The sequence below is a fragment of the Cupressus sempervirens genome, chromosome 5 (genome assembly GCF_028749045.1).
Source record: "Cupressus sempervirens isolate cs-2001-9-10 chromosome 5, ASM2874904v1, whole genome shotgun sequence".
NCBI lineage: Eukaryota > Viridiplantae > Streptophyta > Pinopsida > Cupressales > Cupressaceae > Cupressus > Cupressus sempervirens.
In genome coordinates this window covers 841,165,595-841,191,621 of record NC_143122.1, presented here as the reverse complement: position 1 = coordinate 841,191,621, position 26,027 = coordinate 841,165,595, and the positions used below count along the sequence as shown (strand labels likewise).

Below are 26,027 nucleotides of genomic sequence, written 5' to 3'. Positions count from 1 at the left end.
GACGGCTCGGAGGACCCCGCTCGCCACTGTAAAACATGTATAACAATATGGCAAGCGAATGGACAAAATGATGCAGCGAAATGGTTAAAAGCCTTTCCAGCCACATTAATGATTGGTATATGGATTTGAAGACAACAAAGAAAAACACATGGAATAACATCCGCACAGCCTTCGAGGAAGAATTCAGACTCCTGAGAGATGATGATGAAATAGTAACGGAGATTTATAACACAAGACAAGGGAAGAGTGAATCTGTCAAAGCCTATAGCAGAAGAATGAAAGAGCTGATAGGGAAACTAGATAACAAGCCAACAGATGGACTAAAGAAACAATGGTTCATCGAAGGATTAACATCGTCTCTCAGGAGAAAGATGAAGATAGTCCCACCATCGACCTTTGCAGATGCATGTACCCATGCCATGGACATAGAAAGAGAGAGTAAAACTTCCAAGGCAAGAAGGCATGGAAGCTCAAGTGAAAGCTCGAAGGAGAGCAAAGAAGAATCCAAAACCATTCAAGCCTTGAGAAAAGACTTGAGGCGTTTGATGAAGGAAGTGGTAGGGAGTAAGGAAGAAAATAAAGAAGGGAGAGAACTTTGGTGTACTGAGTGTGAAAAAGAAGGCCATACTAAAGGAGCATGCCTAAAGAAAGTGTTTTGTGAGATTTGTCAGGTATTGGGGAACGCAATTAAATATTGCCCCTATAATTTGAAAACAAGGAGCGCCCAAGTATTCTTGACCCAAGGGGGGCAATCCACACCTCCCTACACTCCGCCGGAGAACACAAATACAAAAGCCTCACTAGGAGGATACAAAAATAACAGGAGAGGAAGTAACAATAATAGCAATAACAACACACTGCAGCGGCCACTCCTGTATGATGCAAAGGGGAGGTTGATGATTCAATGTAGGAGATGTAATGAATGAGAATACTTTGCACGAGATTGTCAAAGCGGAGTAGGACAAAATGGAGGGATGCTCTGTAAATGTTGTGGGCCAAGCAACCATGAGGATGCAAATTGCCCAAGACAAAAGGGAGTAAATATGCTAGACATTGATGATCTAGAAGATGAGATTCTTGTAGTCACCACGATGCAAGCCAGAAAATTAACCTATTCAGATGCTACTACGGAGACCGAAAGATTTCATGAAACAAAGAAATACATTCAAGATAGCATGGGAGTAGAAGGAAAGATAAAGCCAGAGAAGCCTATTTCAAATAGGGGTGTAACAAATATTGTGCGACAAGTACTGGAAACTGCTATCCCAGTGAAAATAAGTGATTTATTAGAAACACTACCCCAACTGTAGGTAGCACTAACACAAGGGGCAAACCCAGAAGGGATAACCCCAAAGAAAGAAAAGGAGGGAGAAGCACACACAAAAGACAATACATTGTTCACCATAGGGATGGGGAGAACACTAGCAGTAGTAGAGAAGGAGATACTAGGGTGCAAACTCCCAAATAGTATTATGGATGGAGGTTCTAGTGTAAATGTCTTATCAGAAGAAACATGAAAGGAAATAGGGAAACCTACACTCTGGCCCTCGACATTTCAACTAGTGGGAGCGGACCAACATGGAATCAAGATTATAGGAATGCTGATGGGACAAAAAGTCATAGTTGGTATGCAATAATCTTTTATTGATTTTGTGGGTGTCACTCTAGAGAAGAAAGGATACGATGCTCTATTAGGAAGGGGATGGCTGGTTGTAGCAAAAGCTACCCATAACTGGAAACGAAACATTCTATCTATTGAATTTGAAACACTATCTATTGAATCAGAAGGAAGAAAGTACATCATAGACCTCAAGAACCAGTTAGTAAGTCAGGACTTGGCATCAGACTTCGAAGGAGAAGAGTATGGAGGGATGGAATGAGATGAGGAAGGAGTACTTAGATTAGGGGAATGCTTAGAAGACAACACAAGTTCCCTTAATGGATTATTTCACTAGCAGATTGCAGAGTATGAAGTTTTCCATGTAGAATGTAATATGCTGGAAGTACAGGAATTTGAATCGGAGGAACAATACCTGGAAGGGTACACAGAGTATAAGGAATGGATGGCAACCCTTAACAAGACACCTGCACACATTTTTGAACAAAAGGTGTAATACGAAGAGGACAAGCTCCAGGCATTGAACCTCAAAGAAGGAGATCAACCCAAGGAAATATGGATAGGAGATGATTGGGACCCAATATTGAAAACAACCCTTAAAATTTTCTTGGAGTATAAGGATGTTTTTGCTTTGACGTACAAAGACTTGAAGGGAGTACCTTCGGAACTGTGTCCATCGAATTCCATTGGTACTCGAAGCAAGACTAGTATGGAAAAGACCTTATAGAATGAATAAAATTATGCATAAAGGGTCGGGGAAGAAATCACAAAGATGTTAGAAGTAGGGATAATATTCAAAGTACAAATGAGTGAATGGGTATCTCCTATAGTCATATCACTCAAGAAGGCTGGCGCTCAAATTCGGATGAGTGGATTTTAGATGTTTGAACACAGTAACAATAAAAGACCCATTTCACATTTTGTTTACTGATAGCATTTTAGAGGAGGTAGCCGGTCATGAGGTGTATTCCTTCATGGACGGATTTTCAGGATATAATCAAATTAGTATTATGGAAGAAGATAAGCTAAAAACTACATTTATGGTTGAAGATGGGGTATATGCCTATAATAGGATGCCCTTCGGACTATGCAATGCACCGACTACGTTCTAGAGGATCATATTACATATTTTCGATGGAATGTTTGTGGGGAATTTCAAAGCATTCTTAGATGACTGGTTGGTTTACAGTGGGCAGGAGCAACACCTCAAATTTTTTGGAGAATTCATGAATAAATGTTGAAGAGCAAGATTAGCTCTCAACCAAAATAATGCAAGTTCATGGTTCCACACGGGAGACTGCTGGGGCATATTGTGTGCAAAGAAGAATTGAAGATAGATCCTGATAAGATCAAGGTGATTTTGGAAATGGATGCGCCGTCCAATGTAACAGGTATCAAGTCATTCCTGGGTCATGTAGGATACTAGAAAAGATTTATAAAAGGATTTGCCAAAGTATCAATGCCACTAGAAAGATTAACGAGGAAAGGCGAGCGGTTTGGGTGGAAGGAAGAGCAGGAAACCTTCCAAGAACTGAAGAAAAGATTAGTCGGGGCCCCTATTCTCATATATTCCGACTGGGACAAAGAATTCCGTGTCCATGTAGACGCCTCCAATTATGCAATAGGTGCCACCTTGGCACAAATAGGGAAGGAAGGGCTAGATCATCCTGTATATTTTGCAAGCAAGCTCCTATCTAAAGCATAGCATAACTACAGTACCACGGAGCAGGAAGCATTAGGTATGGTGTATGCAGTGCAGAAATTCAGACATTACTTACTAGCTATACCTTTACATTCTTTGTTGACCACCAAGCACTGATGTACTTAGTGAATAAACCGGTGATTCAAGGGAGAGTAAGTAGATGGCTAATTCTACTGCAAGAATCTACATTTAAAATTATAGTGAGGCTGGGAAAATCTCATGTGATTGCTAATCAATTGTCAAGGATCAAGTCAGGGGAAGCTGTGGGTAGTGGGGTGTGTGAGGATTTTCCAGATGCACACTTATTTCAAATTGCAGTGTTACCTCAATGGTACAAAAAAATTGGACACTTCTTATCAACAACCACCTTTCCAAAGGAAATGCCTATAGTAGAAAGGAGAAAAATAGCCTTAAAAAGTAGCACATTCTAGCTAATTGAAGGGTTATTGTACAAAATGGGACCGGACGGAATACTAAGGCGATGTGTAATGGAGGAAGAAATTCCAGGGGTTTTAAGTGAGGCCCATGAAGGACTAGCAGGAGGTCACATGGGACCAAATACTACGGTGAGGAAGGTACTTCTTGGAGGACTATGGTGGCCGACATTGTTCGCAGATGTGAGGGAATGGGTATTGAGTTGTGACACTTGTCAAAGAGCAGGAAGGCCACTCAAAAGAGATCTCATGCCATTATTTCCTTCCAAACCACAATAATTATTTGAACGGTGGGGACTAGATTTTGTAGGACCCTTATCGGTAAGAAAACGTCATCGGTGTAAGTACCTAGTGGTGGCAATAGAGTACTTAACGAAATGGGCCAAAGTACGAGCTCTTCTAGAGAACATAGCTCTCAGCACGACCAAATTTTTGTATGAACAAATAGGCACCAAATTTGGGATTCCACTCCAACTAACAAGTGACAGAGGAATACATTTCGTCAATCATACCATCAGGAGGATGACAAGAGAGTATAAAATTTTTCATTCTTTCTCCAGTCCTTATTATCCAAGAGCAAATGGCCAAGCAAAGGCCGCGAACAAAGTAATAGTGGCAATCCTATATACAACTTGTGGAGTAGAAGGGCAGGATTGGGAAGAATGAATCTCGGCAGTGGTCTAGGCATATAGGACTACGTATGAGGCCATTATTGGACATACCCCCTTTTACCTCATGTACGAACAAGAGGCCGTGGTACCAATGGAACATGTAGTACCAAGCTTACGGGTGATAGTCGAAAACAGGTTGGGGGATGAGGAGAGCCTCAAGGAAAGACTATGTACTTTACTCAAACAAGATGAAAGGAGGACATTTACTTAATGGAGTACAGAGGTGGCTCAACAAAGGCGAAAATTTTGGCATGACAAGCATCTAAAGAAAATGGATTTTAAACAAGGACAATTGGTACTAAGATACAATGGGTAAAATGAAATAAAACCAGGAAAATTTAAAGTCCGATGGCTAGGACCATTTAGAATATCAGAAATAAAGGAGAATGGAGCAATAAAGCTATCTACGTTGGATAACAAACCTATCAAAGACCTTGTAAATGGGTCTAAGTTAAAAGCATATGAGAAAATAAATAAATTGGAAAGTACCTATTTTATAAATATAGAAGAGGAAAAAAGACAAAAAACAAAAAGTGAAAGTGACCAAATTAAACCAAGTCCTTATAAAAAGACGGAGTCACAACACATCACTATAATTGCCAGAGATGGAATTGACAGAGAAGGACAAGAAGATGCAGCTGAAGGGTTGTATGGATAGTCATATAGCAGGAGGGAAGGGTGGACGGAGTAGTCGGGAAAATAGCCGTATTGACATCAGGGAGATTAGAAGAACTCGTACAGCGGAACAACATAGAGGAGCACCGCCGTATGAAAAACTTGCATATGGTAGCCCAATGTACGGTCCAGCGTATGACAATTACAACCCACACTTGTACGAGCATCCGTACATGAGGCCGTACGGCAGGGGTGCATATAAACCAATTCTGTATGACATTGAAACACATTCGTACGATAGCAGTACATGGGAGTTGATTCTGTACGGCAAAACCAGAGCATGTGAGAAATCCGTACCAGGGGAGGAAGGACATAAGATAGTTGTACAAGGGGATACGAAGGTCCAAAATTTTGTACAATCTGTATAGTTTGTGGAACTACACGTGGAAATTGGTTACAAGCAATCTTTGTAGAAGGATAGTTGGTACAAGTGGCATATACAAACAGTGCAAGAGCTCTGGGGATCGACTCATCAACGTACAATGGTGAAATTAAGCATAGGGAATCCTAGCAGAGGAAACATTATCGAGTCCAAAGAGAAGAAACCTGTGGCACTGGAAGCCAAAAAGGAAATAAGGAAGATGATAAAAAGCAAAGGGAAAACGATAAAAAAAATCACAATCACGATTGAGAATATTATATTTGAAAGTGTGATGGGAAGTGAGTGTGGATGCCCATAATAAAAGTCTTGTTCATAGTATGTGCTAATTGGCTGCTGGAAAAGGAAGAAGTTATCATTGTCATAAGTTTTCCGTAGTACAATACTGTTCATGTAAGAACCCCAACAGGGTCTAACTTTGAGAAACACCAAATTGCTTTATTTTCAGATTTTTGACATTTTGTCAAACACTTTGCATGAACTTCTATCTCACTTTCCTTTATTTCAGATTGTATTTGCTTGCTTGAAATGGTTTTGGATGATGTTCAAATGCTTGCAAATTAACACTACAATGACTTGGTGAGAAACTAGGCACAAATACAACTTCTTTGGTCTTTTCAAATGCATATATAAGAAATTCTAGATTTAAATTGTGCACCTACAACTGTCATTTTCACAAACACTTGGCATGCAATCTAACCGTCATTTTTACAAACACTTGGCATGTAATCTAATTAACTGATAGAGCAGTTCAGTTATGACTTATCAACACACCAACTTTATTTACTAAATGAGAGTTTGGAATATTTACAATGCCAAAATAACAATTATGCACACAATTCTCAGAATTATAATGGAACCTGACAATACTCCAAGCTTGGCATTAAAATACCCTAACAATTTGCAGCAAGCATGATCGATAACATTGGCTCTCCATTGGAAAAAACAAATCCAAGAAAGTAAACACAGCCTTGAAATGACAATCTGCTCTTATATAACTGAACACAGCCCTTCCTCAGACTTACACATGAGCTGCATATGCAAAGTGGTTGCCATAATTCGTTGCCATTAACAATTGTTCACCTGAATTCTTATCCGTTCCTTCACTTGACAATTACTAGTAAATAAATAACCTTCAAGCAATACAATCGATTCTACAACAATAAAACCCAATCTTAGACCCTAATGCCAGTATTCACAGTTCTTCCAATATGGATGGATTTGTCAAATTCAGTACTAATAAACAATAGCAAATGGCACAATTCATGGGAAAGGCTTTCCCATTCAAAGCACAAAGAAAACTGAGAATTTTTTTCAATTTCTTTATCTCAAACCCTCAAACCTTAAATTCACCAAGATATTAAAAATGCATAGAATGAATATCCATCTCCAAGAGCTCGCTTTTATAATATTTCAATTCAAATGGCTTCTTCATACCGAACTGCTAGTGACTTCATGTTTACACTTTTCATTGAAAAGGCTTAATTTCTCATAAAGCAACTTCATGTTATAATTTAAAGTTGACAAATATTAAAGTCACTTTATTATTGACTGAACTTCTCCATTGCTCCATAATTTACCTTTTCATTGATATAGTGGTATCTTGACACAAAAGGTTCTTGTTTCATGTGCCCATGATTTAAAAGTTTTCATCCCGATTCCAATGAGCTATAACACTAAGGTGCTCATTAAACAATTTCGATCAAAATAACAATTTTAGTAAATATAATTAAATTTTAACCAGTAGCATACCCACCTTGCGAAAATGGCCTAACATTGGAATTAAAAATTTGATAGCATAGGAGTGATCCGAACGGTTAAAGATGATGAATGATCCTGGCTGGGTGACTTACTGAAATAGATGCTCCCTTCCAAGAATATTGAATCCCAAACCAAAAGTCAAAAATAACATTTGAAAGCAACATATAACTCTTTTAAATCATCTAAGTTCATTGAAATCATCTATTGACTTACTATAAATAGTACATCCCTCAAAACAGAGACAAAACTCACAATCGGCCACTGGAGAGCCAAGTTACCACCACAAGGTCCTCTAATCACTAGTATTAGCCTACAAGGACCCAATGATAGGCTAAAACTAGTAGCTTTGGTGCAACTCAAAAATGGGGACATCACAATTCGCCCTTCTTGAAATTGCTTGTCCCTAGGCAATCTCCACTGAGCTGGAAGCCCAAAGGAAGATTGGGAAATGTCGCACGCTGAAACACAATTGCTAAAGCATCAGAATAACCAATACCTCGCAAAAGTGACAACAATCCATCTGTCCAAACTCTGCGGTTTGAATTTATTCATCTAACCAAACCTTGTACATGAGAATTAATGATGAAATTTCAAATAAACCATACCATTTACATACTGCAAAACTCCCCAACAATTCCAAGCTGGATGCTTGATCTACATAAAGGATCCCACAACACATTGAAGGGTGTCCAATAAAGTATGTCGAGATTCTAGATCTTGAATCCATGCCAGCCAAGGTAAATAACCCATGACATCAGCTATGCCAACATGATCATGCCACCATCATGTAGTAGAAAGTGAAACAATCCGTCAGGACCCATCCAACATGCACTACTAAACCTGCCTCCACCTAAATCCTAATATAAATGAGGTTCGCATCCATCCATCACCAGAAAGAAAGGATATCTAGCAACACCTGATAGACTAAATCCCCCTCTACACTCTGTAAGTTTTCTGCAAACTCTGATTAATCAATACTGATATAATACCTTTACTCTTGCTGGAGATGGTCCTTATATATACCGGACAGTATATTAAGTGTTCTTGCTATGATGTATAGTTGTGCAATAAAATGTTTATCTCTGCTATAAATCGTATAAGGCAGTAAATGCTAAAGGAGCAGACTTGTATTTCGATGTGTGTCCTTTATCCACATTCACACCCATATATATATAACACCCAAGGGGAATGTTCTTAGAAAGGACATGTCCTTCTTTATGTCGGCCCTGTAATGTCCCCTCTTTAGTTCGACATGGCATTGATCATGGATTTGCCTATTCCAGACTCTCGTAGGCAAATGGTGTGGAGAGGGAGTCAATTCTGCGGATCAGATGGTCATATCTTGCTCTTGAAGAAGTTTTAAGAGGTTATATTTTATTATTATGTGTTATTGGGGCCTACATGTTATAATTTTAAGTTGAGTTGCACTTTTTATTTTATAAAATTACTTTATTATAAAAAGTGCATTATAATGAGATTTTATAAAGGATGTTTCTAGAAGTTCTAGCAACTTCTTAGAAAAGTGAATAAATAGAGGGCTGGGCCTCTCATTTGGACATGCTTGGATTTGAGATTTCTTCTACTTCTTCCATTGTGGAGCAAATTTGTAACATTTGGGTCTGCAAATTATCATTTGATCTTTGGGAACGAATCATTCCCTTGGATTGGCGACTTTGAGGGTGTGAAATATCACCTGAATTGTTGCATTTGAGGAGTTGGTAATGCAGCCATCTCATTTGGACTTCATTGAGATTCAGTCATAAGGGTTTACTTTGGTTGGAATAAGGGTTTCAGTTGTGCCCTAGCATTTGTGGATTGATTAACAGGGTTTGAAGACACAGCTGTGCATTATTTTCAGACTACCAGTCCAGGGTTTGGACCCACATTTTTGCTCATAACTCCTAATTGGCTTGACGGATGAATTTCATATTTTAGGGGGTTATTCAGCAACCCTAGGCGCCCAGATTTATTGCTTTTGGAGTGACAAAAAAACGCTGCAATATTTTTATCTAGCAGCCGTACCAGGCCGTACCTGTACGGCCCTGTCAGTTGGGCAGCAACAGCAATTTTGTGAGTCGGTTTGGGGCAGATTGTGAGGTCTTCGTGTGGCATTAATCCAGCAATCATATCCGGCAAAATTGGAGCTATTCCAGGTGCACAAAATATTGATTGCCAAAATATTGCATGTTAAGGATTAGAACAGTCAGCTCTGTCATTGCATAAATAGTTATTTCCAGTCATTAATAACTGTTGTAAAAGTTTCGTCATTTGCATTCCAAATCTGAACTGGGTTATTGTTCATGCCATAACATTGCATTGTCAAGAGCTTGATGTATTAGAAGTGCATAGTTGTGACAGTCTCTCATTGTAATCAGTTCTATTTGCTGTCATAAAATCAGAATTGCATTGGACTTCATATTTGAGTTTCATATTGTCATCTATCTCTTAGATTGGTAGTGTTATAATCTGGAATTGTTGTTCATACATTATTGGCATCATATATTGAGGTTTCGTTGTACAACAATTAGTAATATTGCAGCCTTATTCGGTTACATGCCAACTGTTTGACAAAATTCCTAAGTCCAGTTTGAGGGTTTTAGTGGCCTTTATAGTAAGGGTCATTACAGGCCCTATACAAATTGTATTCATAAGATCAACGTCTCTTATGGATGGCAATTAGTTAGTAATTAAACTATGTTTATGCATTTAGACTTAACAAAAGTGCCCCAAGGAGATGCCGATCATAATGAAGACAATAAAACCAATTATATAGGCCTGTTCATTCAGGGATATTTCATGCATATATTGGATCTATTCGATCTGCAGATTTTAAAGGAGATGTCCCTCTCTAGGTCGGCCCTATACAAATTGTATTCATAAGATTGGCATCTCTTATGGATGGCAATTAGTTAGTAATTAAACTAACTATGTTTATGCATTTAGACTTTAACAAAAGTGCCCCAAGGAGATGCCGATCATAATGAAGACAATAACCAATTATATAGGCCGATTCATTCAAGGATATTTCATGCATATATTGGATCTGTTCGATCTGCAAATTTTAAAGGACATGTCCCTCTCTAGGTCGGCCCTATACAAATTGTATTCATAAGATCGACGTCTCTTATGGATGGCAATTAGTTAGTAATTAAACTATGTTTATGCATTTAGACTTTAACAAAAGTGCCCCAAGGAGATGCCAATCATAATGAAGACAATAACCAATTATATAGGCCTGTTCATTTAGGGATATTTCATGCATATATTGGATCTGTTCGATCTGCAAATTCAGATTGATATGATATCAGAGTTACCTTTTATAAAATTAACACACTCTACCAATCCCCCGTGAGCAAGAAGTCCAATTGTACTAAAGGGACAAGAACTCCCACATGTGTCCGTACCATACCCAAGATATCCATCCTATGCTAAACTGCCATGCATGTATTGACTCTTCAAGTAGTCTCTTGACAACTGGTAACAACTAACTCCATCAATTGAAGACGACATATTCCCATCTCATAAAGTATGGTATGATCTCGGAGCCCATCCACATCGGCGAATAACCAAGTCCTCTACATGTGGATCAAAAGAAAAATGATGAGCACTCCTCGCTATGTGGTTATGATAAAAGGCTCCAATCTCTATCAATGGCTCATCACTGACAACGAGCGAATCAAAAGATGATTCCAATCTTTGACCTTGGACAAATGATTGGGTAGATGCCTTGCCAAGCCTCTCTACATACCCAATAACATACTCTATCATGAAACAAATGAAGGCATTTTGACTTAAGTTCCTCCAAAGCCCTTTAGATGAACCTCAAGTCACGAATATGAGTACTAACATCAACCCCATACCATCTCTCCTCAAACTTGGTTCTCTAAAGTAGCTACTCAACATATTTATGTGTGCACTCAAAAAAAGACAAGGTTGAATCAACCTTCCCTTTAGAAACCCTCAACTAGTCAATCTCTGAGGCTCCACAAACTATCTAACAAAATCTATTTTATGGGATGAAATAACAAGATTGTTTCCAGAGGAAAACAATCCAACATGAGAATCGACCTTCCAACCGGATGATACTCTTGCATATATCTTGTGAAGAAGAGGCAGTACTAGCATGAACTGTCACACAACTCACTTATAAATCCAACTCTACCTCACAAGGACTCTAAAAAATCTCTCTTGCATCACCTGTCAATAGAATAACCCGAGGAGAACATGGTGCAACAAGTGGCTCTTCAATGCACTCATCCACTGTACCAATCTCAACTGTAATCTGAGATAGATGTAGCCACATCCCCAGTACATCCATCACTACAATCCGTGGATGTATGGTCATCACCGGCTGTCACTATAGAAGTCTGTACTGAATCTGCAGGTGGTGAACATTGTACTCTCCTTAACTCCATGATAACCTCATCCAACTAATACTGCGATTCCGAAGGAGCCAACTAGGTGCTCTCCAATATCTCTAAAGTCACCTCAAGCTCATGAGTGAGCTCAACTACCTCCTCTTCCTTTCCCAACAAGGCATCATAACAAGTGCAAACCCACTTGAGAAGGTAGTTTTTGTTGTCCGATAGCTGCAAATACTTGTGGTTCATTACCTTGATGCCCTCTTGAAGGGTATGAAATTCTACAAGGGAAAGACTGCTATCACAATGTTCACTTGTCATAAGAGTACCCCATCCATAGGTAGCTACCATCTGACAGACAACGTTATAATGTTCTATAGTTGTAGCAATCTGATTATCACTCACCCTCAAATGCCTGACCACAGACTGTCTCTAAACTTCCCGACTCTCATGCAAACTACACTATAATAGGAAGTTCTATCTTCATCTCTCTCCTCTTGATACATAACATCATGTGAGTTATCATCTTGACACATGTCAACAACTGTGGTACTGCTGCTGGGTGCTTCTACGAATGGATCAACTAAATAAGTAGAAGATGTTGCTATATCAATCTCCTTGCATGGTTCCACTCCCCATGTAACTACAAGTCCCTGCGAGTCACATTCCTGGGACCTATCATCAACGTGAATCATTTACTAAAGTCTGAAGTGACAAAACTAGACTCACCACAACATGAGTCATCTTTATAGATAACATCAGTAGTACTCAAATCAAGAGTACCAACATCCTGTACTTGTACACTCTTATCTCATATGCTGCTGTAAACATGTCTCACTGCTGTCATAGAAATCAGAAGTAGAAGAATTTGTATTTTCCATGCAATCCTCAAAAACTAACACTCTTCATCATGCAAGACAACTCATAGTGATACCACAACATCCTCCACGCTTGTCCTGTTTTCAACGCCCTCAATAGGCTCAAACATTGGATTGCTGTCATAAAAATCAGATCCTATATCATTAATAACTCCAATGCTATTTGTCGATGTAGGACTTCCATCAATGGCAGCTACCATGTCATCATCATTACCATGATCACTAGCTCTTGTCTCATGAAAATGTTGACACTCAATGCAAATGTTCTCTAACCAATCAGGCATAACCTCATGACTCTGGGAAAAACCTCCCTCATTCTGTGTGTAAGACGAATTGGTGGCTGCCCCACTGAGCAAAGGCCCAACCCCCACAGCTGCCTTCGCTTCTTCTACTTATTTTCCATGATTGAAATTATTACAACCTCTTTTTCCTTTTTCATAAACCAGGAATCTAAAATCTATGGGTGTTGTAGCAGCCCTGATATCTTTCTGTTATAATTCTGACTAGAACCACTATAGGGTTGTATAGTACGCTGAAGCTCGGGCTAAGACCTTGCATGGATTTCCTTGACTTTTCCTTACCCATGCTTGTCTCACCCATGATGAATACAACACCTTGAATGCAAAGGCCTCCCTCGCAAGATGGTAGGAAACCACTCTAAAACCATCGTAAGAACTCTTAACTTTGAGAAGTACCAAATTGCTTTACATTTAGAAATGTCAAACACTTTGCATGAAACCTCTATTTTGCTGTTCTATATGTCAAATCATATTTGCTTGCTTGAAATGGTTTTAAATGATGTTCAAATGCTTGCAAATTAACCTATGTTCCCCGGGGACTCGTCTCGCCCCCAAAAAAAGCCAGCGTTTTCGGGAAGGGGATGTTCTTGTCTTGGGGACTTCATTGGCGACTTGCATCCATCCCCAATTTTTTATAACACAAAAAATAAAAATAAAAAAACAAAAATGTCACTTTTGCTGTCCCTGTTTGCCGCCCCCCCCATACCCAAAATTGGCAAAATTTTTTGCCATCTAGGAAACCCGTCCTGCTGTCCCTGTCCCGGAAACTCGGGGGAACATAGAAATTAATACGACAATGACTTAGTGAGAAACTAGGTGCAAATGCAACTTCTTTGGTCTTTTCAAATACATATATAAGACATTCTACATGTAAAATGTGCACCTACAACTATCTGTCATTTTACAAACACTTGGCATGCAATCTAATTAACTGATTAGAGCTGTTCAGTTATGACATTACACCAACATGTCAACTTTATTTACTATATGAGAGCTTACAATATTTACAATGCCAAAACTGCAATAATGCACACACTTAATTTTCAGAATTATAATGGAACCTAGCAATACTCCACACTTGGTGTGGAAAGACCCTAACAATTTGTAGCAACCATGATCAATAACGTTGACTCTCCATCAGTAAAAACAAATGCAAGAAAGTAAATGCAGCCCTAAAATGACAAACTCTGCTCCTCTATAACTGAAGTCAGCCCTTCCTTAGAGTTCCACGTGAGCTATATATGTAAAGTGGCTGGCATAGTTTGTTCCCTTCAACAATTGTTCACCTGAATTCTTAGCCATTCCTTCACTTGATAATTATTAATTTATTAGTAAATAAATAACCTTCAACCAATACAATCGATCCTACGGCAGCAAAACCCAATCTCCGAAGCAAACACTAGCATTCATAGTTCTTCCAATAAGGATCAAATCATCAAATTCAGTACTAATCAACAGCAGCAAATGACACAATTCATGGGCAAGGATTTCACATTCAAAGTGCAAAGAAAACTGAGAGAAATTTACAATTTCTTCAGCTCAAACCCACAAACCTCAAATTCACCAAGATATTAAAAATGCATTGCATGAATATCTATCTCCAAGAGCTTGCTTTTATAATATTTCAATTTGTATGACTTCTCCTTCACACCAAAGGATAGTGGCTTCACGTTTACACTTTTCACTTCAAAGGCTTCATTTCTCATAAAGCAACTTTATGTTATAATTTAAAGTTGACAAATAATAGTCACTCTATTGATTAAACTCTCCCATTGCTCCAAAATTAACTTTTTCACTTATATAGTGGTATCTTGACACACAAGGTTCCTGTTTCATGTGCCCATGATTTAAAACTTTTCATCCCAATTCCAGCGAGCTATAACAGTAAGGTGCTCATTAAACAATTTCAGTTAAAATAGCAACGTTGAGTAAATATAATTAAATTATAACTAGTAGTGCACCCAAATTGCAAAAATGGCCTAACAACATTGGAGTCGAATATCCGATTGTACAAGAGTGATTGCAACGATAAAAGATAATGAATTATTCTGACTGGGTGATTTAATAAAAAATAGATGCTCCCTCCAAGAATCTTGGAGTCCAAACCAAAAGTCATAAATAACATATGAAAGCATCATATAACTTTTGCAAACCATCTGACCTCATTGGAATCATCTGTTGACTTATGTAGGTCCCTCAAGATGGAGCCAAAACTACAATCGGCCATTGTAGAGTCAAATAACTCCACAAAAGAGGCCCTCTAATCACAACTATCAGCCTACAAGGACCCACTGAAAGGATAAAACCATCAACTCAGATGCAACTAAAAAATGAGGACATTACATTTCACATCATTGCATCCTTTTGTGCTCAAATGGACCACACCCTTCTTGATGCATTTTGACATCCTTGTATGTTAGGAATCTGTCCCTTTTCCTCAATATGGTAGTCCAAATGGGATCATATGAATGGTTGTTCATGATAGAATCAACACTTACATCCATCACCAACAACCTCAATATAAGATTTGCATTCATTTGAAGGGTTTGGAACTTTGGAACAAACAGACCTTGTCTCCTTCAGTGGGTTCCCCACCCAATGACAGATCTCGCTTTGGTATCTATTTGAAACGTTTCCTTGTATATCAAAAATTACACTTCTGGCATCCCATGGAACACCTTCACATTCATGTGGCACTGACAACCATATTTTTTTTTCTAACTTTCAAGGTTGTTTCTCACATTGAGGCCATTTCCTATGGTCCGGTGGACTAAATGCACACCAATAACTGCAATTAAACCTGCCAAATCGTTGGATGGACATGGGAAAATAAGTAATGCAATCAGCAACCAACAGCTCCAACAATCAGTATCTAAAATACATTATTATCTTTTGAGTCTCTCTGACTCAGTTCTGATACTACTTCCCTTTAAATAACTCCCTTTGAGATCATGCTTTGATTACACACTCTTTTCACCATCAGTTTCTTCCCCTTGGATGTATGCTGTTGTCATTTTCAGCTGAAACCACTTTCTTATGTGCGAGTATATGAACCTGCTCTTCCTTCTCTGCAACAACTTCTAAAATACTTCCATTTTCTCTCATCTGTCTCTTTTCCTCTTTCTTATTGACATTTGATTCCCATCCATTTGCTCTTTCATCTACCTCTCATCTTCATACTTACTAACTTGTTTTTCACATCTGTCTCCTCCTGTTGACATCAATTACAAAGGGTGTGTCATCAGCATTTGCACTCAGCTTGACCTATCTCATACATATCTGCTTCCTTTTCCATCTCTGCTTCTACTACTTTGTCAAGCTCTCTTTTTCTTCTATAACATGCCTTTTTAAAATCTTTAAGTACATCCAACTACTACCTTATCATATATCCTTCACCAGTAGCTGTTATCCAAACATTTGCGCATATTGTGTTTTATCTTCAATCACATTCCTTTCCACCAACATGGTCTTTGCTGTCTCAAAAAACTGTTGTGTTCTTGCACTCTCCCATATTATTTTGCTGAGATGTTATAAGGGCGAGTGACTCACATTTTAATTTCATGCACTTCACAAAATAAGCTAAGCTGGCTCGACATGAACTTAGTTCCAGTATCTGATCTCAACTTCTAATCTTTAGACCCAAATCAATTTCAATAATTCCTTGAAGATTTTATATCTCACATACTTCAGGTCTCTTCTTCAAAAAGGTTGCCCATATCATCCTTGAGTAATCATCTCTAAATAGCATGAAATATCTTTCTCTTACAAAGCTTCTTGTCTCTATAGGACTACTGAATTCAACATGAACTAGATCTAGTAATCCCTTGGAGTTTCCTTTCTCAGTGTAAAGAGTAAATCTAGTTAGTTTGCTCAGTTGACATTCGTTGCAAAAGCTACCAGCTGGCATCTTCATCAAGGGTAAATCTCTAACAGCAAATGTAGAACTTAAAGCAACTATACTGTCAAAGTTCACTTGACACAATCTTTTATGCCATGGTCAACTTCCATCTATTTGAGCAATCAGACAAGTTTCAAAAGAAATAGGTTACCTCTTGTCTTGGATCCAGTAGCAATTTCCTTTCCATGGTCATATAGGATCCTGCACATATCATCTTTGAAATGCAAACCATACCCTTCATCCATCAACTGACCAACACTTAGAAGGCCGTGTCTCTTCCACATCATCAATGTTACTTTTTCCATCCAAAGTTATAAATCCTCTTCCTTCAGTCTTGCCACCAGAATTGTCACCCCATTTCACTTCTTCACCTTCACATTGCTCATAGCTTAAAAATTTGCTCCGGTCACCAGTCATGTGTTGAGAGCATCCATTGTCAATCACCCATTTATCTTCCTGCACTACTTGGGCAGTTAGAGCCTTCACTTCATTGGTGAATTTGGGGATCATTTCCATGTCAGTCATAGGATTTGCATCTTCCTTAATGGTAGAAAATGCAAACCTCTCATCATTGTTGTCAGCTTCATAAGATCCTCCATCAGTAGCACCTTAATCATCAACAGCATAATAACATCTTTCCCTAGGATTAGACTCATACTTGCACTTAGGAACTCTATTAAGACATCTAGATGTGAAGTATCCTGCCTTTCCTCATGCAAAACAATTAAATAGCATTTTTCCTTTATACTTACCTGTGGCAGGAGATCTCTACTACATTCTTTTTGCAAACCTTGCATTAAGGATTTCAAGGTTTCTTTCTTCTTCTTAATCTCCTTCAGCTCTCTTTCCCATCCATGCATCCATCCCACAGGGTTGTCAATTTGATATGGTCTTTAAATGTTCTTTTGAGTTGCTGCGGCCTTGAATGCTTTCTCATTCTTTGGTTGTGCATCACCTAGGGCACTTAGTTCAAAAACTATAAGCTTCCTAACAAGCTTTTCCCTTGTCACAGTTGTCACTGTCCTTGTTTCTTTGATAGCTGCAACCTTGTTGTCGTAGGCAGGAGGCAATGATTTCAAAACTTTTGCAACAACTTCATCTTCATCAAGTATACCACCAGTGCAGCTGATACCACACACTATCACATTGATTTTCAAAATATAGTATGACATATTTTTGTCTTCACCCATCCTCATAGCTTCATACTTTCCTTTCAGGCTCTACAGCTTGGTCATCTTTACAGCATTGTTAGCTTCATAAAGAATCTCTAGCTTTTCCCATATTTAGCTGTCTCCAATTCCAGGATATTGGTTATTTCTACATCAGTCAATGCACTTAGTACAGCTTCCTTTACTCTAAAGTTTGCCTTGGCATCACTGATTTCATTTGGAGTTGTTGAATTTTGAGGGAGGTGTAAGAGTTCTTTGTGATCTTCCAACAGTCTTCATTAATGTACTTGAGATGCACAATCATCCTGTTCTTCCACAATGCATAGTTGATTCCATCAAATCCAGGGCTTTCCATGTATGCTGCCATCCCTGGTTTTCCCTCAAGCTCTTAGGCTTCTTAAAGGGACTGGGCTCTAATACCAATTGTTGGAAATAACAAGAAGCAACTGGCGAGGTGTGGTGAGTCAGTTGCTCCAAAAACACAAAACCTAGAATACCATAGAACCTTTAATGCATTAAACCCTTATTCACTTATGCTTTGTTACTGATACACATAAAGTAAAACATGTAAACACAAATCAGTAAGCAACAAACACCACATAACACAAATTTTTATAGTGGAAACTGAAATAGGGTGTGTTAATGTTTTAGCATCAGTAGAAGTATTCATGTTATCTGATATATAATCTGTGTTTGTGTTGAACACATTAAGTTGTCACTGCTGATTGTTAAATCCAATGCATATATATATGTGTGTGTGTGTGTGCGTGTGTGTGCTTTGGATTATATCCATATGCATTTTAATTATCATCGACAATTTACTTATCGGCAGCCAAGTATATAATATCACATTGTTATGTGATCGGGCTCCTTGGTAAATCATCCGCTGGCAGACAAGTTATGTGATGTATTATATTTAATGCACGTAACAAATCATGTCCCCCGAAGAGACATGACTCACGTGGCCAAAGGCCACGTAGAGCCATGGCTCTTTGGGAGTCATGTCTCTACATTTGTATATATAGATGCTGTGCAGATTCCTGAAAATATAATATCAATCCAAGGCATTTTGTATCAGCAATCTGCACTCTGTGTTATTGCATTTCTCCATTATATATATAAAATTGCAGATTTATAAGAAGCCGTCCCTGATCATCAGCATACGTAAAAGGAAGTTGACTTTGCTCCCACAGTCACCGATATCTGCAATTAATAAAGGTCAGGCTGCTCTCAGTTATTCAAGTAAGAATTACTTTGTTATTGTGTTAATTGTTTTATCTATCAGACATACAATTAAATCTAACAGGGTGAAAGCCACAGTGGGCCTGATACCCACAATAAGTCTACTACCATGTTAGAAATATAGTGTTTTACAATTAAGGGAATGCATTTGTATTTAGGAACACTACCTAGAGCACACTACTCAATCACCCTAGGCCATAGTAATGAGAATCACGACAATTCATGCGATTCGGCGATTTGATTCAAGTCAAACGATCTCTTGTGAATCAGTGAATTGAATCAGCGATAAAGGGTTTATGAAATAAGTTACTAAATTTCAAGGGTTTTTTAAATTTGCTGATTTGTGGTCGATTAGATTCCAATTCATGGCCAGTTCATGATTCAATTCGGCCTTGCCGATTCCGATCCGATTCTGATTCTCGTTACTTTGCCCTAGGCACCCACCCAAGGAAGTCCCACTTACAAATACGATACAAACTACATTCTGTTACATGAAATGAACTGTAATTAGCAACTCATTATGCTTGGTTCAGTCTCCTTGAAGTTCACTGTAGCTCTTTCTGCCATATGCATACACACAATTCAGCATTTAGTAGATGTAAAAGACAAACTCATAAAAAAACTCATGGCATCTAGCATCTTTTGGGCAACACACAAATTCAAACCTTTCATCATACTTAACAAGAACTACGTGGATAAGACCTTATCTCAAAACATCCATCTCCTAGCGGTAAAATGTAGTGTACCCTTCTCCATGCTAGGCCTTTTTGGCACCTTGTTGGTCTATCTTTCCATCCGAATAGGCTAACGGCATTAATCTAGAGGATGCTAGCCAGTCACAAGAATTTATTTGGTTTCGTTTGGGGAAATATTTAAGTTGAGGAGCTTTTCTATAGTTAAGTCACTTTATAAATAAAGTTACTTTATGACTTGAAGTCATTTTTATAACAAAAGTAACTTAAGTGACTAAAAGACGAAAATGATTTTTATCCCATATTGCCTAATTGTTTGTACTTCCCCTAATATTGAGGTTATAAAAATGACGAGTCTCCTTGGGATTGGCACAATGAGAAATAATATTATCAAAACGTCATTGGTTGCTTAAATGTGACTGGTTGCTCTTGAGGGCGAAACCCCTTGAGGCAGTGGAGAAGCTGGACGTAGCCCCAGCATCTCATTGAAGATTTCACTCCTGACCAAACGTGGAGCTTGAATGGTGGTTCATCGTAGCTGTGGAAAGACACTCGGAAGTAAGTGATCTATTGAGCTTATACAGGGAGAGATTTTCTGATAGTAACTGAAGGCCGTAGGGTAAATCAGCAATGGTGTGAGTTGGAGGACATTACTGGTATCAGCTCAGCAGTTGTATTGGCCTCGTGGATATTCAGACATAACAGTCCGACTGATAATGTGGAGGTTGGAGGAGTAAGCCTGTATTGCATTTCCACCGCAGGGAAGGAGAGGTAGAGAAGTTCATTATTCACGTGCGAAAGTCTGATAGGCTGCGGGTAGCATAACTGGAGTTGCAGACCAAGTGGCACTAGCAATAACCATGGGAGCAACAGTGTCTCAACCACAGGCCGTCATGAGTTTGACTAATCGGGCTGGCAAGCAAGACTTGACCCAAACCATGATCGTGTGAAGAAGCAGGACACCTACGGCAATCACCAGGTGCCATTGTTATTTTATCTTACATTTGTTTATGTAAAACGCCCAGACTTTAAGTTCAGACCAGTATAAGACATTTCCTAATATTGTTGCCAAAGTCCATTCTGGAATGAAATTCAGGGTAACTGAATATTTGATTGAATGCGTTTGAAAACATACTGCAATTTCTGAGTTTCCTTTTGAGTATTCATGTCATTACAGTGTTGTTCTGCCATGTTGCGGGTGAGTTAAAATGCTGAGGTTAAACCATTTGTCATTACTTCTAACCACAAATTAAGTTAGATTGGTTCATGCTATTGCTGTCCGGGTTTGGTTTCTTACATAAAATTATCGATTAGGATCACTACACGTTTTCCAAACATATCTCGGAACCATCTCAAACACCTCAAGATCATAACAAGCCTAAAATGTTTTAGTGATCTCTTATAAGCTGTTTTATGATCTTTTAGCATGCCGGCCTAGAACAAAAGCTTTTCTTCAAATTCATTGTCTTGGTCACCTTGATCAATGTAAATAGTGTAGATTGCCAACACATCAAGCACATAACCCTAGAACATCCTAAGGCATCATTTTAGCTCAAACAAATAAATAAATTCATCATCTTTTATGAATTTGCTAGTCATTCTTGTCCTCTCAAAAACACTGTTAACTTCTTTACCAAAATACTTGTATCTACCTTGTGGATTAGCATAATCAGTTATCCTTTGAATGGTTGATACATTGCTCTGTCCTATACACATTCCCAACTGTACAACCAAAGATCTTCTCACATGTTCTTGAGCGAACTCAAACTTTGTAACTCTGTAATTCAATTACACTGTCAGGCAATGATATGTTCAGTCTTCCTCTGAGATGCCATAACTCACTCAAATTATCATGTCACCATCTAAAATTCTGAATATATCATGTAGACAACCTCTACAACATCCCATTAGGCATGCAACTCCTAATCATCAGTAACTTTTGTGTGCAACTCATTTGAGTCAGCCCTTGTTACTTGGGAAACAACATAATTTTTATTCATCTATATGAATGAACATCCATACTTGATGATAAACATATTATCATCAAAGAATTTGCATGTTGACGTCAATGACAACACATCCAACTTGTCAAAAGACTAGCCCACCCCACCCCCCCACCCCCATAACATCTATGCACCCGGGTTGGGGACGTCCCTGCGTTGGGAACTAGGCATTCCCAAGGCCCACCACCACTGCCTTTGCCCTACCATCTTGCCACTGGGGATTCCCCTCAAGCAAACGTTGCAGCTGCAACACTTGTGATAGAAAGGGGGTGTACTGGCTAGTGTAAAGGTCCCTGATACGCGCACATGCACACACTACACATGCATATTTATGAATGTAAGTTCATGATTTTGTACTTGTTTTGATATCCTGCTACTTATTGTAATAATCTTTATGATATTTTTTTATATTCATGTCACAATTCTACTATATTGAAGTATTTGGTAATATAATTTATTGGTTCTTATCCTATTTTTATACATCATTCTTCATAACTAGCATTTGAATAACTATATGTGTAGTATCTTACATCCACCTCCCTACCATCCCGAAATTGAAATTGAAGCCCTTTTCTTCTCTGTCCCAGAAACCCGTCACTACGTCCCCAGTGCGCGTGTTACACTGATATTAAAACAATCAATTTTTAGCTTAAAAATTTATAAACCCTCTCCAATGGAAAGAAGAAACAGAAATTAAAAATGTAATAAAAGCAGTGAAAGATTGAAATCTTAGAAGTGCTAAGAAACAATAAAATTGAAAAAAGAGAACTAAAAACAAAAAGAAGTGTGTTACTTTTCAAATCCAGTAAACAACTTTTCCAAATCATTCAAAGATGACTTGGAACAACCTTAAATTAACCTCAAATTAATACAATGAATTCAAGCAGTCGAGTACACAAGTGAATTTCATTAAAGATGAGTTTTTTTTCTTTCTTTTCACTGTATTTGAAGGCAGACTATGTGTGCGCGCAGCTTGCTGAATTGATGCACATATTTCATGAGCTATTGTGATTATCTACAGTCCACATGACCTTTCAGGCCAGTACTTGCCAAAAACTTGACTGTGAGTTATTGGGTAGTAGTTCATTTCTATTTTCCACTCATGAAACTGTAAGCAGTTTTTTCCATCTATGGTTCAAGCAGTTTCCATTCTCAACTTTTAGATTTCCCATTGTTGCAGCTCTTGGATTCTTTCTTCCTTTGTATTTGTGCAGGTTCTAACTGTCTATTATGCCGTTGAGATCATCTCTTATTAGTCTCATGAAATATGACATGTTTTTTCCTTTGGTTCTCATAAAATAACCTCACACAATGTCAAATGGCATGTATCATATAAGGGGTAATGAATGTAGTTAAGTTGTAAAGAATAGTGAGTATTGTAAACTCATTTTTAAGGAATTGATATATGTTCAGTCCACCGTGATGGTGGCTTTGATTCTATTTGTTCTAGTTATAGTCTACTTCATGTTGCATTCATTATATGTAATTGCAATTTTGATCTCATTTGTTTTGCATACAGTGAAATGCGTAAGAGTATTGACCTGATATTATTTCTACCATTGTAGCATGTACAAGGGCTATACAAGAATCTTCTGCAAGAGTATACTCAAAAACTGAACCTGGCACTTCCTGTTTATACATTTTCAATGTCCGGAGAGGTGCATTGCCCAATTTTTATATCAACTGTTCAAGTTTCTGGTGTTTCCTACACTGGGGGTATTGCAAATAGTAAAAAGGAAGCAGCATCCAAGGCTGCTCGAAAAGCATTGGCAGCACTTCAATCACAGGCTTGTGAGTTATGAGAGACTGTTTGTCCATATATATATATATAATTCGATTTCTTGATAATAGGTTGTTATCTTCGCACCAACATATAAATCATGATATTAAACTGTGACCATCATATTTCAGGTGATTCTGCTTCTCAAGCTGCTACTCAAAATATTTTGGGTTGTCAAGCTCTAAATCAAGATATGTCTGGTTCTCCTGTTTCCAGATCTAATATTTGTTCTGAACTAGAATTTTCTCAAATAAAAAGGGACACAGATGTAGACACAGCTATTGAAGAAATGAATGCTGTCAAATCACAACAGAGTACAAGTGATGCTGGAGCATGATAAAAAAATTCGTCATGATACTAAACTGTGACCATCACATTTCAGGTGATTTTGTTTCTCAAGCTGCTATTCAAAATATTTTGGGCTGTCAAGCTCTAAATCAAGATATGTCTGCTTCTCGTGTTTCCATATCTAATATGATAATATTTGTTCTGGAATAGAATTTTCTCAAATGAAAAGGGACACAGATGTAGACACAGCTATTGAAGAAATGAATGTCGTCAAATCAAAACAGAGTACAAGTGATGCGGAGCATGATAAAAAATTTCATTATTTGCGATTGGCATGGTAAATTTGTTTTGGACTCTAGTTAGGAATAGGTACAAACATGCCAAAGATGTGCATCTTGCAAAGCAAAGAATTCCCTTTTATGTGCGATGAACATGCAGGTTGGTAGAGGGTGGAAAGTCTAGCTGGAAATATATATAGATAGCTTTCTTAAGTTGGGACAATCCAGGACTTAAGTTAGTACTCAAATTTTTCTTCTGGAAGGATTAAATAGAGGTTTTTGTGGGAGAGGAGAGGATAAAGAATGATGTTAAAGAAGACCACGAGTTCTGATGGTCATTTAATATTCCTTTTTGTTGTGTCTTTGTATTTTAAATCCTCACATTAACAAGGATCAATAGTTCTACTTCCAGAGATGGAAACTTGATAATCATAGTTGAAATTGCAATAAAACTTGATGGTCCAAAGCGTTCATAGGTGACCCACAAATGGGTCAAGTGAGACTTAAAACGTATAACACCATTACAATTTAAAAATGCTACTGTGACGCCATAAATATATTGCAAATGGGCAGCTTCTAAATAAGAAACAGCCACCATCTTTAGAAGCACAAGGCAGAGAGACCCACAAAGCATTATCTGATGCCAATTGGACACCTTATAGCAAGAAGTTTTTTTATTAGAAAATTGTGTTCAATAACAAGAAAAAAACTGGGGCAATAGCTAGGAGTTGTACATGCAATTATTAAACAAATTCTAGCCCAGCTCAAGAGTACTTGTGGACTAAGGGGTTGTTTTCGTTCAGCTATATTTTTTAATCTAGTCGGTGTAAATTTGCAACTTAAGAAACGGCGCTTTATACTGCAAAGCCCCCTTTGTGATAAATAAGTTGTGTGCTCACTAAATTCAAGCTCTAGGCACAATGCTTTATTTTGTGCGATAAAATGGTGGGAGGATACGAGGTTGGATGTAAATGTGATGTTTATTTTATGTAATGGAGGATGTTGTGGATATAAACGATGGAAAATTGTAGGCTAGGTTTTCAATTGTGGTTTGAATATTGTTTTTGCATACTTTCTTTGTTGATTGGGATTCTTTTTAGGTTGTGTTGGTCTAAGATATCTAAAAATCATAAAAAAATCTTATAATTTACGAATAAAAATCTTAAAATCATAGTATATAGTTTCTAATATTTTTGTTATACAAAAATATTTGGTATATTTTATACAATATTATTAATAAAGTTTTTATATTTAGGCAAGAGCTTACAACACAACGGTAAATTGTGAGCCTCTTATTGAAGAGGTTTTGGGTTTGAATCTACTCACGCTTAACAAATAATAATAAACACAATAATTAATCTTGGTTTTGGCCTCTTACCCATCAATTTTTTTTATAATAAAGTTTTAAATTTATGCAATATTAATAATAAAGCTTTTTATTAAAATTATAGTATTATTTAATTTATTAGAATGATTGAACATTAAAAATTAATATTAATAAATCATAAATTGTTCTTAAATTTGAATGAGTGGTACAACATAGTTAAAAAGCTAATCTATTTTGAAGCTCGTGTTGAGATTTGATCCTCACTTCAAAGTTGATATTAGGGTTGAGAAGCACATCATTTTCATACTTTGAAAATGAAACTAATGAGTATAGATATCTTAAAGTAAATCTATCTAAATGAATGCTGATAGATATCCACTACAAAATGATTAAAATTTAATTTACAACACCCAAAGCTACTTATATTTCTTTTATCTCTATTTCTTTTTTCTAATTTAACTTTTTATTATAATTTGTAAAGAAAAATTGATGAATTTTTATATCTCCAAACATTATAATTTTATCAAATAATTTATGTGATGTTTATTAAATTATTTTAAAAAGTATATTAT

The 26,027-nt window shown here is 37.6% G+C and overlaps 1 protein-coding gene across 5 annotated transcripts in view; it reads left to right on the top strand.

Moving 5' to 3' along the window:
- Positions 1-24,580, top strand: part of LOC149558494 (uncharacterized) — a 107,876-nt gene extending 83,296 nt beyond the window's left edge. For all 5 annotated transcript variants that reach the window (XM_089832720.1, XM_089832719.1, XM_089832722.1 and 2 more), the window contains 3 exons: positions 23,348-23,573; positions 23,694-23,944; positions 24,061-24,580. In XM_089832720.1, the coding sequence (XP_089688846.1) occupies positions 23,348-23,573; positions 23,694-23,899 (432 nt within the window). In that variant the 3' untranslated portion in view covers positions 23,900-23,944; positions 24,061-24,580. The remainder of the gene's footprint in view (positions 1-23,347; positions 23,574-23,693; positions 23,945-24,060) is intronic.
- Positions 24,581-26,027: the final 1,447 nt, after the last annotated feature.